Below are 13,682 nucleotides of genomic sequence, written 5' to 3'. Positions count from 1 at the left end.
TAATTTTTCCACAATGAAACTCATCAGATCAGACGGTAAACCTATTTAATCACAAACAGTCTTTATTATGTCGGTGTCACAACGCTTTGCCAGTTCCCAGAACTGAACTAACATTGACCCCTTCTCGTGTCGTGCTCCCAGCTCCAGAGAACTCGTCCAACCAAATTTCACACTGCGAGGTCCTCCACTGGTCAGGGAAGTAATGGAAGTCTGTGGTTTTCATCTTTTGTCATTGGGGGGGGTCACCCATAAATGTCTCATTTCAAGTTTGAAAAATCTGGTCCACCACCAGCAAAATTTCCTGAAATTTCTGCACCACTGAAGTCAAATCCAGGATTCTGTAAAGGCACAGTAGTAAGTCACTACAAAAATTCACAAACCATGACTCCCACACCCTGGTCCCGAAACCAGCTGATGGCAGTGGTAGCAGTGCACAGCCCCCAGGCTACAGACTGCCATGTTTCGTTGCCCATCACTCCCAGGGGTGTCATGTAAACACCTCATTCCTACCCATGATCCACAGGGACAGACAAACATACTCAACCAAGGGTACAACTTCTGCCTTTATACCTCTCTCTGGAATCTCTCCAGAGTTAGTTTCCTCTGCATCTGGTCCTGGACCCACGGGTCGGCACAATACTGGCCCTCCAAGAGTGACAGCCAGCAATTTCCTGCCTCCCGGTTCGTCTTCATTAGAATGATGCGAATTAGCTTGCCGTCCTCTGGTTGGACAGACAGCATGAGGGTTAAGCTGCAGTCATCGACCGAGTCCATGATCCATGTTACCGTAACGCTGTCACGTTAACATGTATCCTATATTCAAGTATAATATGTCCCAGATGTCACAATGCCAAGTTTTTTAGATCCATGAGTAACAAAGTTTATTACATACATAGAAAAGTTTATTATACACATAGAGTAAGACTCTTAGTATTACTAAGTATTACTCGTGACCACATCTGCTGTCTTTTTCAATCACTGTTTACTTTTAAAAGAAAAAATCTTTTCAAGTATTTTCAAATCAGCCCCCTATCATTTTCTAATTTACACCCACCATGTACAGGTGCCAAACAAAGGAGTCTAGATGACAGTAAAACCTGAGCTGCATATTTTGGTAAACTACTCGCCATTCACATGCCAAAAAGCAAAACATGAGCGTTTTTATTTACTGCCCAAGTTGGTGCTTTGCTGGACAAAAATCAACCGAAATTACAGCTGTTTTTTGTAAAAATAAATTAATCTACAAAAAACACCCTCAAAAAGCTTTAAAATTCGAAATATGTATCCAAGCTTACTGATAACATTGAGCAGTCATTCTTCATCAGCTGCTGGTTTTCAAGAATAACAATCTCACCTAGAGTCCACGTTGATTCATCCGACACAGTCGTACCGAACAGCTTTCCCTGGAAATCAGATTATATTAGATTCAACTTTATTGTCATTGTCCTGAGTACAGGTACAGAGCAAATGATACGCTGTTAGCATCTAACCAGGTACAAATAAAATATACAATATACAAATAAATATACAAGTGTAAATTATGGTTGTATGCAAAATATACATGAGGTGGTCCGAGGCATAAAGTACAGACTGTAAGTACAGCGAGAGTGACTGTGCTAGGATATATAACAAGGTGCAAACTGCAGGTATATATTACGTAAAAAGAGCAGTCAGTGATTCTTTTTTTTGAAGGGTGGATTACATAGCTTACAAGGGGATATCACAACTTTTTCTTATAAAAATAAAAAATTACAGTGGCCTTTTCATGACCTGTTCATCGGGGGGGGGGGGGGGGGGGGGGGCAGACTGGGGCCAGTTGCTCTGTTAGGGGGGCAGATGCATTTGACCTTAATGTCCCCCATGTATTACTTACACTAGATTAACATTAAGAAGCAAAAGACGATTTTGAAAACCGATGTTATTTATGCAATGCAGTACCATTACTGTCCTATCGCCATCACCAGAAACAGAGAGCAAACCAGAGCACCGACGGGCAGACAGCATGGGTCACTAAAGCAGCACGACCCACGCGGCTCTCATCACTGCATCGGCTGCATGGTCCTCAGCAAGACAGCAAAAACACCCAGGATGGTCCAGCCGAGGGACCTGACTGCTCACATCATGACAGATCGGAGCAGCAGTGCGGTGATATGCTAAACCGGTGTTCACTCCTACCTTAATGATCTCCTTTCCTTTCGCACATAGCTCGATCTGGCTGCTTCCGAGATTACACTTGATTTCTTTGGCCGAAGTTCCCGAAGGTACGTTTACCTCTATAAAAACTTCCTCCATAGTCTGATACCAAGACCCCCACAGGGTCTTACAGGGCACGACGCCGCTCCTTTCCTCGAAATGCACAGACATGACTGACTGCAGTTGGCAACAAGCTGCTAATTTTACGAAGTTCTCAAATGTATATATCACTCTGAGACGTGTTTGTTTACTGGCTTAAAACAGATCTGCTGTACAAATAACTAAATATCGTACTGATATCTACCCCTGCTTTCTGGCATTTCATAACACTTGGACGCTGAAATAAGACGTCATCAAAAGGGAACCAATAGCGAAAAAAAAAATCAGACAGGAAATGAACCTCACCCTCCTTCGCGGATTCCAATATGCCTGTAACTACACCCAAAAGCATAGTGAATCTTCGAGGCGTATAACCACAATTCATCACATACAACAATCGTAGGGTAACTGCGAAACATTGCAAGTATGACATTGGCAGTTATATTATTACCATGGAAGTACTGTTGCGATGAAACATTATTACTCAAATACATGCAAAAGTATTCATCTAAAATACGTGTTACCTAACTCACAAGCTGATTATAAATATCATTAAAATAGATGGAATATATGGCATAACATTGGTATCAGTAAAATTCGCCGGTCATCAGAGAGACCACGCTTACTGCCCCACATACAGTCTGTAAGGTGTGCTGAGATCACAGCCATTGGCTTCACTAGGTTGTGGGTTAACAGTAAGTTAAACAGGCTGGTTTCAATGTACAACTTGGCTGCAACCTTAGAGTAGGCGGGAAGCTTGTTTGCCAGTTTTAGTGACACCATCATAACAGCCTCCAGTCTGTTGCTAAGCGACGCAACATTGCCTGTGTTATGTTCCAAGTCGTACTTGTATGTATGGAATAAAGAAGAAATAGAGTGAAATTAACATTCAATATTAGATGACAATAATAACGCAAAATTGAATATAAAACTGAGCATTTCGTATTTCTTCCTGTGTTCGGCCACATTTCTTCGCTTCCTGTAATCCACCTTCCATGCCTTCATTTGCTTTCACAGCCCCCTTCAGCCCTGATTGGCACCATTCTGGGAGGCGGGGCAGGTCTCTCTGCTGGTGACCGGCAGCCTGCAGGGTCCTGGCAAGCCGGCGGTGTGATTGGCCAGCTGGGGTGGCATTAGAGGGGAGCTCCTGGCCGCAGTCAGCAGGTCATGTGGCTGGGACTTGGTGTGTTTGGAAGACGTGCCTTTACAGCATAGCAGGCTGTGGGTTACACTCAATGATCTGTCGACACCTGTGGCCTGTAGTGCCCTGTAGCTGGGAACTGAATGGCCCATTAGGAGGGAGATGAATTTTTGGGAAGAGGATGAAAATAACGTCTGGAGCCAAGGGGGCGGGGCCTTGAGAATGTGCCCACTGCCATGCAGGTGCTGTGCAGAGGGTGCTGTGCAGAGGGTGCTGTGTAGAGGGTGCTGTGCAGAGGGTGCTGTGTAGAGGGTGCTGTGCAGAGGGTGCTGTGCAGGGTGCTGTGTAGAGGGAGCTGTGCAGAGGGTGCTCTATAGAGGGTGCTGTGTAAAGGGTGCTGTGTAGAGGGTGCATTTTGCACATAGGAGGGAGATGAATTTTTGGGAAGAGGATGGAAATAACGTCTGGAGCCAAGGGGGCGGGGCCTTGAGAATATGCCCACTGCCATGCAGGTGCTGTGCAGAGGGTGCTGTGCAGGGTGCTGTGCAGAGGGTGCTGTGTAGAGGGTGCTGTGTAGAGGGTGCTGTGCAGGGTGCTGTGCAGAGGGTGCTCTATAGAGGGTGCTGTGTAAAGGGTGCTGTGTAGAGGGTGCATTTTGCACAGTATTTTGGAGCTGCCTTGGGTGGGCTGCTGTGCACGCCTCACCAGAGAGACCCGGGAGGAGGCAGGTTTTGTGGTGTTCCATGCTGGGAGCGGGATGATCATTCTGTTAAATGGCACCCCCCAGGGGCGTGTCCAAGGGATTAGGTTTGGTTTCCCCTACCCCCCTAAACAGACACTCCCACGATATTGATGGGGCATGATCTTACCATCAATACTACTACTACAAATACAGATATGTCAAGCTATGGACACGTGTAACTATTGACATGCCTAACTATGGATGAGTGTAAATATGGACGTGTGTAATATGTCCTGCATCGGATTGGAATCCCATCTAGAATGTCCCCTTCCTGGGATAGGCTCTGAATGAATTGTTGGCAGTCAGTTGGATGTTTGATATACACCACATTATCAACCACCCACTGGACCTGTACATAGGCTTTGTTTGAGCCCGTTTTTGATTTCATTTGTCTGTTATAACCACATAAATAATGCACGGCAGGCAATGAGCCTGGAGCCCGTCCCGAGCAGCAAAGGGCACCAAGTAAGTGATTCCCCTGCCTGAGATGCTCACTCTATACGTGCTATTTAGACACTAGTTTGTCCACTAGATGGCAGCAGAGGTGCACACTTTTTTTTAGACTGGAAAACACAATTAACGTTTCACGGCAGGAGGCAACAGAGGACTTTCCTGATCTCCTTATCACTTAAAAGGTGTTTATACTATAGAATACTTTTATGAAACATTTCACCTTTAAGTTTAATCGTAACCCTTCTTAATCTTTGGGAACATGTATGATTTGGACTGCATGCCAGTGTGATCCTTCAGCCCCCGGTCAAAAATCTCTCATACAAATCTTGCACTTCCCTCTGTGGTCCTGATGATTGATTCTAAGCATTTCTCTGACTGTGGCAAATCACTGCACTTGGAGAACCACCTGGCACTTGATGAGTAAGTCACATTTCTGTTGACAGGGCTGTTATTGTGAAAGGAAGAAAAGGAAAGAAAAGAAAAGGAAAAAAAGCAGAAGTGTAAAAAAGGTTATGAAGAGTGGCGCAGTGTCAGTGGTGCAGTGTCAGTGGTGCAGTGTCAGCCGCGGAGGGACTTTCATGTGTTAGAAGGGGCTGCAGGGGTGGATAGTTCAGGTCCGGAAGTTAAAAATCCAGACAGAGATTTTCTTCCAGCCAAGCATAAAGGCTGTGTCTGAATTCAGGGGTAGCATTCTTCGAAGGACGCGGTCTATGAAAGTGTATCCTGCGCTCTGCGATGGTCATTCAGGAAGCATCGTGGAATGGGACGGTCTGGCCGACAGATCATTTCCTATTTGCGTCACCAGCTGTTCCCGCCCTTACGCTTGGGTCACGAAGCACCGCTCCGATTGCCTTTACCTCTGTGCAATGAATCTTAGGATATGCTGGGCTGTGAAGGATCCATCGGGTGCATCCTTCACGGAGCAGGAAAAGAAGGACGCTTACCTAGGCTGCGTTTCAAAGAGCCTTTAAAATGGGACAGCCTTGTCACACTGCTGTGACACATTCGGTCTTCCAGTGCAGCCTTAGAAGGGTACAGTCCCTGAATTCAGACGGAGCCAAAGAGTCACAGCGTACTCTACTGGTTGGTTGAAACAAAACCTTGGTCCGGATTTATACTTTCTGGACCTGAACTGTTCACCTCTGAGGGGCAGAAGGGCAACGCCCCGGATGCGTGAACACGCCCCCTGCAGGGCCTCCCTCCGTGATAGCCCGGGCACCGCCTGCTCCAGCATGACAACAGAACACCGTGTGCTGGTTAGCATATGGGCCTGCTGGTTCCTGTCCCATGAGGACACCCGCTGCAGTACCGGCCACCATCTGAATATCCACCAGCACGTGTCAACTGGTAAAATAAGGGGGGGGGGGGCGCATCAACTAGGCACCAAAACAAGCAGCGCAATTTGCCCAGAAGTCAGGAGATCGAACAGAGTATGTTTGTATAACCTGAATTGCATATGTAGTCGTCATTGCTGGAAACACACATGGAAATTGACAGGGAATCTCTGAATATTTTGGGCTGTTTATATAAAACAAGACTGGATCATATCAGATTTTAATAGTTAATAAGTCTGTCTAGAAATTAGAGAAACAAAACAATAGGTCAGATGGCCTTGCTAGGCAGCTTAATCAGCCTTTGTGACATCAAATCAATTAATAAGGCCAGAGTGTGGTTTAGAAAGAAGTAATGGAGCCGCCTGCTTGACCGACTGTGCTCTGTGATATTGTTCACATTTCATAAGCTTTATATATGGCATATTTTTCTTGGATTTTTTCTGCAGGGCAAGACGAAAACTCCACATATCTCTGCACCATCTGTCTTATCAATTTAGAGAAATTAAATTTGGTGAGTTAGAAGTGATGTTGTAAAAAGCCCAAATCTCTTATCTTGGCAACCTAAATCATTTTTCCTCCAGACAGTGTTTAGAGCGCGGTTTTAAATAATAAAAGCTGTACAGTTGAAATTTGGTATGATACAGAACCTCTGTTAATTGATATTGAAACAACAGCTATTACAAATGATTCAGGGCAAAAGATAAAGCCAAAAGAAATCCTGTGTCAGGAAATCCTCTGGGTACTCTGGTACCCTCTGCTGTATCTGTGTGCCTGGCAGCCTGCAGTCCCTCCCCATCACCCTTTCCAGGTTATCAGTGGATGGATGGATTCTTTAAAACGTTACTTGTCTGTTCTGAATTGCTCATTAATTTGAGTTTTCTTGATAGCGGTTGGGTTTTACCGCATTGCCTCTCTACCTGTCTGATGTTTTGTGTCTCTGTGACCAGGTCAAACCCACTTTCTTGTCTCCCTCTTGCTCCACACTTACCTCCCTCCATCAAGTCAAGTGATTTCCTGCACATTCAGTAGGGAGTTTCCTGCTGCGGCTGACATGATAAAATGGAGGAAAGGATGAGTGGGTAGGGTGAGGTAATTCCCAGGAATGCCAGGAATCTGCCTTGTGAAGTGAGGATCCTCTGCAAAATTATTTTTAAAAATACCCATGTATGTATGGACCTGAGATACAATCATTATAGAAATACAGTACAAGTAAAATTAATGCAGTGCATTCATCAAAGTAATTATTGTTTTGCTCTACATTACATGAGCAACAAAAACACAGCGCCCAAAAAGAATATTGTCATCCCGGTAAAGCACGCCTGTAAACTCCTTCGGTTTCCTTTGTTGTCAGAGTTTTCACTCTCATCGTGTCCGCTGAATGCCAGCTTCTGACAGCTGCGAATGAAATCGCAGTAATCAGCCTTTTCAGAATCTCAGGGATTTTCCTCACCGTGTCATGGACACTCCCAGCCCTCGCTGGGGTTGCCAAATTCAGGTTTATGGAGCCCACCCCCCACCTATCTGGGTCCACAGGAACCCAGTGGGTTGATTGCACAGGCTGAAAATACGAGAGACAAATTGCGTTGCATGTTTTCTCAAAATGGCATTGAGTAATATATATGACAGGTGCAAACTCTAATCCTCACATATCTCAAGATACTTAATCGCGCTACTGCACAGACAAAAAACCGAACAAAGAAATTAATGTTCTTATTTACAGTATATACTTGTCGTTAGCCACAATCAATCACCAAGAATAATATTTACAAATCGAAATATTTTAATTCTTGGCTCTTTCACATAGAGCAGGAGTGGCCAATCTTATCCGCAAAGGGCCGGTGTGTATGCAGGTTTTTGGGATAACCTGTAGGTCAGCTGTTCAAACCCAGGTGTGAGGACTCTTCAGCTAATCGGTCCTCTAATTAGTAATCTAATTAGGGAGTCGCAGCGAAAACCCGCATACACACCAGCCCTTTGCGGATAAGATTGGCCACCCCTGACGTAGAGTATACCAATTCCTTGTTCACAAAGCGACAAGGAACATTGACGAACTGCTGAACTCATGTTCTGAGTGGTTAAATGTGTGTCATTGTTGTGTCGAGAATGAACATAAACCTACTTAACTGGAAAGACTAGGTGAGTCATGCATCACTGGATGAGTTTAAAAACACGTCATTCCATAACTACTCAATCAAATATGAAATGGAAGACGATGAGATACATCAACGTCCTTTAGCTTAGTGAGGCAGAAAATGTTTTGCTTCATTGAAGTTCCTTTTATCAAACTAAGGGTGGTGCTGTTTTGCACAATGCTTTGTCAGAAATTTTTTGAACAGCTGTGCTTTTTTATTTTCACATGGAAATGTTTGTTGTGATTATATATTATGTTATATGAATGTTTTGCTTTTCCTTTTTTGGTGGAGTACTGCTTCATCTCTGCTGCCTCTGTGCCGTCTTAATATGCAATAATAATAATAATAATAATAATAATAATAATAATAATAGCAAGTTTAATTTATATAGCGCCTTCCTCACACCCAAGGATGCTTTACAATACAAACGACACAATACAACAAAGCAATGCACATACAGGAACAACAGCAGCAGCAGAACAATGACAACATACCCATAAACAGCTTATAGCGTTCCTGAAATAAATGAGTTGCAATGTCATGTAATGTCATTATTATGTTTTGAGACAACTGCTTTAGGACCTTTTTATTTCTCAAGAGAAACCCTGGATATCTCATTGTGTCTCATTGAAGCATCTTTCTTGTCTGTAATATTACTCCTGAACTGCTATTGTAAAAAATTACTAAATTTAAAAAGTGGTACAATAGCAGTATATCTTTGAGCCGCAAAATAAATAATTGCAACCTGAGACTTGCCTACATGCTCAGTATGTGTTAAGAGAAGAGGTGTTGTCAAGTGGAGATGTCCTTAGACACTCAGGGAAGGAGATGGAGTGAGACCTCTCTGACATCTGCAGTCCCCCTGAGCTGTCTGCTGGGAGATGTGAGGGAATCCGGTGAGTGCTAACGTCACTCTGGCATTCCTGGGGAGGGAGCCAAACTGCAGTGCCGCTCTGAGGAGATTGCCGTTCACGTGTCATCTAAGCAGAGGGCAAAAATGAGCAGGATCCACGGACAAGAAAGGCTTCCCGCCATGCTGGCAAATCCGCAACGGGCGACGGTTTTGTTAAGTTCTTTTTTGGCACAGAGTGATCTTCACACTGAAGTGCTCTAGATCAGAGGCACAACTTAAAATGCTTTTACACCAACTATCACTGGGGCCAAAAAGACAAATAATGTGCCTTGATCATCACCCCCCCCCCCCTGCCCTCTGCTTTGCTGGGCAGTGGAAAGCAAACTCCTGCCGTACCGGCTGCTGTTGTGGGGGCACTTTTTGCTTCATTAGCTTTGATTTATTTGTCTTGTACTGTGTTTTTTTCTGTGGTGCTTTCATGCTGCAGTTGAAGTGATGTAATGGTATGATGAAGACTGAGCGTAGGCTGCAGAGCCCATTAAATGGGTGCAGAGCCCTGGGGGCAGCACTGGATGCTCCTTTCGGGGAGGGGGGGGACATTAGCCGTGGAATGTTTTTAGCGCTTTCTGCTTCCCCACAAACTGTTTTAACCCACCACCTGGGACATGCAGGTGTCAATCTTTAGCAGGGGTTCGAAACCCAGAAACAGCCACACCTGCCATTAATCACATAGTGCCTGATTGTCCCAAAGGAAATGAAGAAATATTTGCTTTGATTCCAGGTGCTATATTTGGCTACTTTCAGAATGGCTGTCGCTTCTTTGCTAATTTAATTCCTAGCCATATATTGTCCCCTTTGAGGCCACATGTGTGTGTCCTCCTAGAAGCTCTATGGGGAAACTGAACTGCTGAGACCCAATATTGTCCCTCTCCCTACCTACAGGGTCCTACTTCTGCCCTGAACCCGATGCTGCCCCCTTCTGGCTGTGCATGCATCCCTGACCCATGCCGGTAACCCCTGAAGCTGGTGGGCGGGGCTCTGGATGACAGCCAAAGCTCGCTCACCGCGTCAGCGCTCACACGTCTCTATCCCCATCTTTGCACGGGCTTCCCACCTGTGCTGGCAGCCCGATGATGTCACACCCCGTTTCTGCGCCTTTCGTCCCTGTCACCGTGTGTGTGTGCTCAATTATAATCTTTTCCCCCAGCCTGAGAGTATTACTTTTCCGCCTGATGGGCCCTTATGTCACTACTTGGGCTGATAGGCCTGTTTCTCTCACTGCCGCAGTGTCAGAGTGAGAGAGAAATATTTTCCTAACCATCGCCGGCGGCAGGACATGACGGATGACAGGTGGCTTGAGTGCATGGTGTGGGAGGGGCTGGTTGCTGCCCCAGTAAGCTGCAGTGACAGACTTACTGGACTGGAAAGACAGAATTGTCCCATGCGAGTAGGGCAGCTTGCCTGCTCGTGTAGTTCAGTAGGTAAACGATTCTGGCCCCGTGTTTCAGGCTTTTCCTTGAGCCTTTTCTGGTTTTCATCTGTTGCATTTGTGGCTTTAGTGTTCTTGGGGCAAATCGATAGAATTGAGCAAATGCATTTCGCCTCATGCAGTGTTGAGCTGCCCTCCTGAGAAGTTGCTCCGATGCCAAAGCAGGATGCACTGAGGGCTGCTTCTTCCCTGGGTTCACAGAAGGAACCTTCTGTCTTGCTTGTGAGGTGAGCTGCAATCGTCTGCTCTGTCTGCTGGAGACTGAGACCCTCACTGGCTATTTCCATACAGCTCACTGGAGGCAGGACTGCAGGATGTTTCCTGCAAGCACTATTCAAAGCCAGTCTTGCTACTCTATCGCTCTCCCTCTATATCGGAGATGTTGAGTACAGTGCTGGCCCTAAGGCTGCTGTGGACTTTACTGCCCTAAGCTTCCCCCATCGGCCCTCAGCTAAACAGGCAGAAACACCCACTACAGTGCAACAATAATAAAACACAAGAAGAATGACACAAACGATATGGACAGCAAGTCATCAAAGATTCCCTTCGAAGGGAAATCAATCAATCAGTTGATAGTACTGTTTTATAAGTTGTGTTTTTTTTAAATTCTGTACAAAGCTCTGCTCTGTGTTTCCATGCCAACAAGGTACCATGATTTCATCCTGTCCTGTAAAAGTACGCTGTTGTTGCATGCGGCATGTCTGCTGGCTTGTTATAACCTCCCTACGAGGGGCCAATCTCACTCTGATTGGCTATTCCAGCTTCGGCTAATGATGTATATTTACTAGATCTGCCATCACGTGACTGCAAAGTGCAACAACTTGGCGGCCGCACTGGAGAAGGTGAAGCAATCCTTCACACTGCGGCTTTTGGCTGCAGAAACAGCTGGATTCTGCTCCAGTGGTATAACCTTCTATTGGGTTAGTGTGTTTACTACTCATTATTTCTTCTTTTTTATTGATAGTGGTGATATTACCTTGCAAATGCAGATTTTGCAATCTTCAGAACAACACTGGGCAGTATACCCATTCATCCGATATACTGGATATAATTTCCTGTACAGTATGATATAACAAAACACTGGTTTGTTACCAGATGTTTGCAATTATACTCCTGTCCTCTAGGGGTCAGTATAATTTCCTAGAGGACTATAAGGAGCAAGAGCCTATATAAGGGCAAGGGTGGACATGTTTGTCGAGGCTCAGAATAAAGGAAGGAAGTCCTTATTTGAGGAACGGGAAGCGTTCTTGGCCCAATGTACGATGTTTTTCTGAATAATATGGATGTATTGTTTGTTTAATTTAGTAACAATTATTTGAATGATATACATGTGTATTTTTTGGATATGGTGTGTAATAGGTTGGTTCTGAGGCAGGAATCAGCAGTGTTACAATGAATATACCACCATACCATAGCATAGCTGAAATGACAGCTATGCTGTATGTGGCTGTATGATATTTGCAAGAAAATTGTGTCTCACTTACATTGTTTTAAATACACACATCTTCTTCAAGATGGCCTCCCACTCTGTGCCCATTGGCTTGCCTATCATGTCCAGCAAATATATGTCATATATATTGAATGAGGCCTTAAAACGGAGGAGCAGCCAGTTGACCGACCTAGTGCCTGCTGGGGAAACGGATTATCTTCTCCTTCCTCACAAAATGACTCCAAACTGCAGAGAGATTATGCTGATAAGAGTGTATTACAGCAGCTTGGAAGATTACAATAAAAGGGAAGCCTGGGATTCTTACCCACCCTCACTGGGTTTGCCAGCAGAACATCCGGCATTTTTCTCACTATCTTTGGTTCTCTTGAGTGGCTGGTGTTGGTTTAACAATATCATTGCATTTCTTTCATAAGGGACCTCAATGCTGTTGTTTCTGGTGTCTCCTTTAAATCAAAACTCTCTGTCTCACATTGCAAAGGATGAAGGACTCGAGGGCAGGCGGTGAGGTGAAACAAAAGGGGTTTTATTAAACTCACAGCACATAAACAGGGAATAAACAAGATCGTGGGGGATCAAAACAGTAGGACTGAAGTGAGGCAGGGCACAGGGAATACGGAGGTACGATGTCAATGACTGGACTAGCAAGGTCGAAACAAACAGGTACTTTTATCCGAGACTAATAAGGTACAACAAGCGTCAGGTGTGGCCATCAGGGCCACGTGAGGGAAGAGACGAGAGAGTCAGGCAGATGCGGCAGCCAAGATGTGACAGGCTGCATGTTCCTGCTTATAATAAAGTCACTGGCAGATATTAAAGGTCAGAGTCTAAGAGGAAGGCAAACAAACCAGAATTTCAGTGAAATCAGTGCTAAATATGACAGATTGGTGCAATTAGAGCAGTTAAAGGTCACTCAGTTAGTGACTTGGTGAGCCTCCCAGCTTGTAAGGATGGGTCACATGGTTCGGTAAGACTCACCCTTGCCGTACGGATCTTAACAGCTATCTGGATGGTGATGTGCCCATTTTGAGGGCTGCCCCGCCCCCCCTGCTGAGGCCACACCCTCTGGTGAGGGCACTGGCTGCATGATACTGTGATAGGGCCGCATTGGCCTCCCCCTCCTCCATGCAGCCTCCCCAAGGCCTCTCTGAAGTGCCCATCAGTATATGTTGACCCGGGGGCAGGCGGGCTGGGGAGAAAGGCAGCAGGGCCCTTCCCGATAAGGATGTGGGGTGGTGGGTGGGCGGCGTGAGTGGACACATGGGCAGGTCACATGGCCTCGGGCTGACCACATCAGCGAAGCCGGACAGGGCGTCAGCTGACACCGGCTGCTTGAGGCATGCGGGAGCGGAGCCGGTCCGCCGCCAGGCACGGTCTCCCGATTAACGAAGAACCGGCCGCATCGGCGCTGTTCCGTGCCGACGGAGCGGAGGACCCAGACCGCACTGCCTGTAAGGTGCTGGACGGCGACGTCGTGCTGCATTAATTTCTGCCTGAATGGATGCTGTCTCTGGATCATAGTGTCTGGGTAGCAAAACAGGAATGACAAAGAGCTGTACCCTAAAAACGGGGGGAGAGAGTTATATCAGAGCAGGGTTGTCAGGTTTGGAGGTAACTAAAATCGGTGTATCCCGCCTATTCAATTCTCAAGTACGTTTTGTATTTTTCCCTCACATCTGGGAGCAGCATAAAGATGATCCAAGGCTGCGGATGAGGATCACGCCTGCGGTGTGGGGGTCTTTGATAGTGTCTCGGGTGGAGGAATACTGTTGTGTTCTTCAGTGTCACCCTCCATGGCT

General features: G+C 45.7%; 1 protein-coding gene across 1 annotated transcript; it reads right to left on the bottom strand.

Annotated features, from left to right (window-relative positions):
• Positions 1-40: 40 nt before the first annotated feature.
• Positions 41-2,565, bottom strand: nudcd2 (NudC domain containing 2). The gene is made up of 4 exons (XM_023791572.2): positions 2,176-2,565; positions 1,355-1,403; positions 571-722; positions 41-338 (listed from the first exon to the last, which is right to left on the bottom strand). Exons 1-4 carry the CDS (start codon positions 2,362-2,364, stop codon positions 258-260), a joined length of 471 nt encoding a protein of 156 aa, XP_023647340.2. The 5' UTR covers positions 2,365-2,565; the 3' UTR covers positions 41-257.
• Positions 2,566-13,682: the final 11,117 nt, after the last annotated feature.

The sequence above is a fragment of the Paramormyrops kingsleyae genome, chromosome 10 (assembly GCF_048594095.1).
Source record: "Paramormyrops kingsleyae isolate MSU_618 chromosome 10, PKINGS_0.4, whole genome shotgun sequence".
Lineage (NCBI taxonomy): Eukaryota > Metazoa > Chordata > Actinopteri > Osteoglossiformes > Mormyridae > Paramormyrops > Paramormyrops kingsleyae.
The sequence above is the reverse complement of the archived record's forward strand: the minus strand, read 5'-3'. Positions and strand labels throughout refer to the sequence as shown.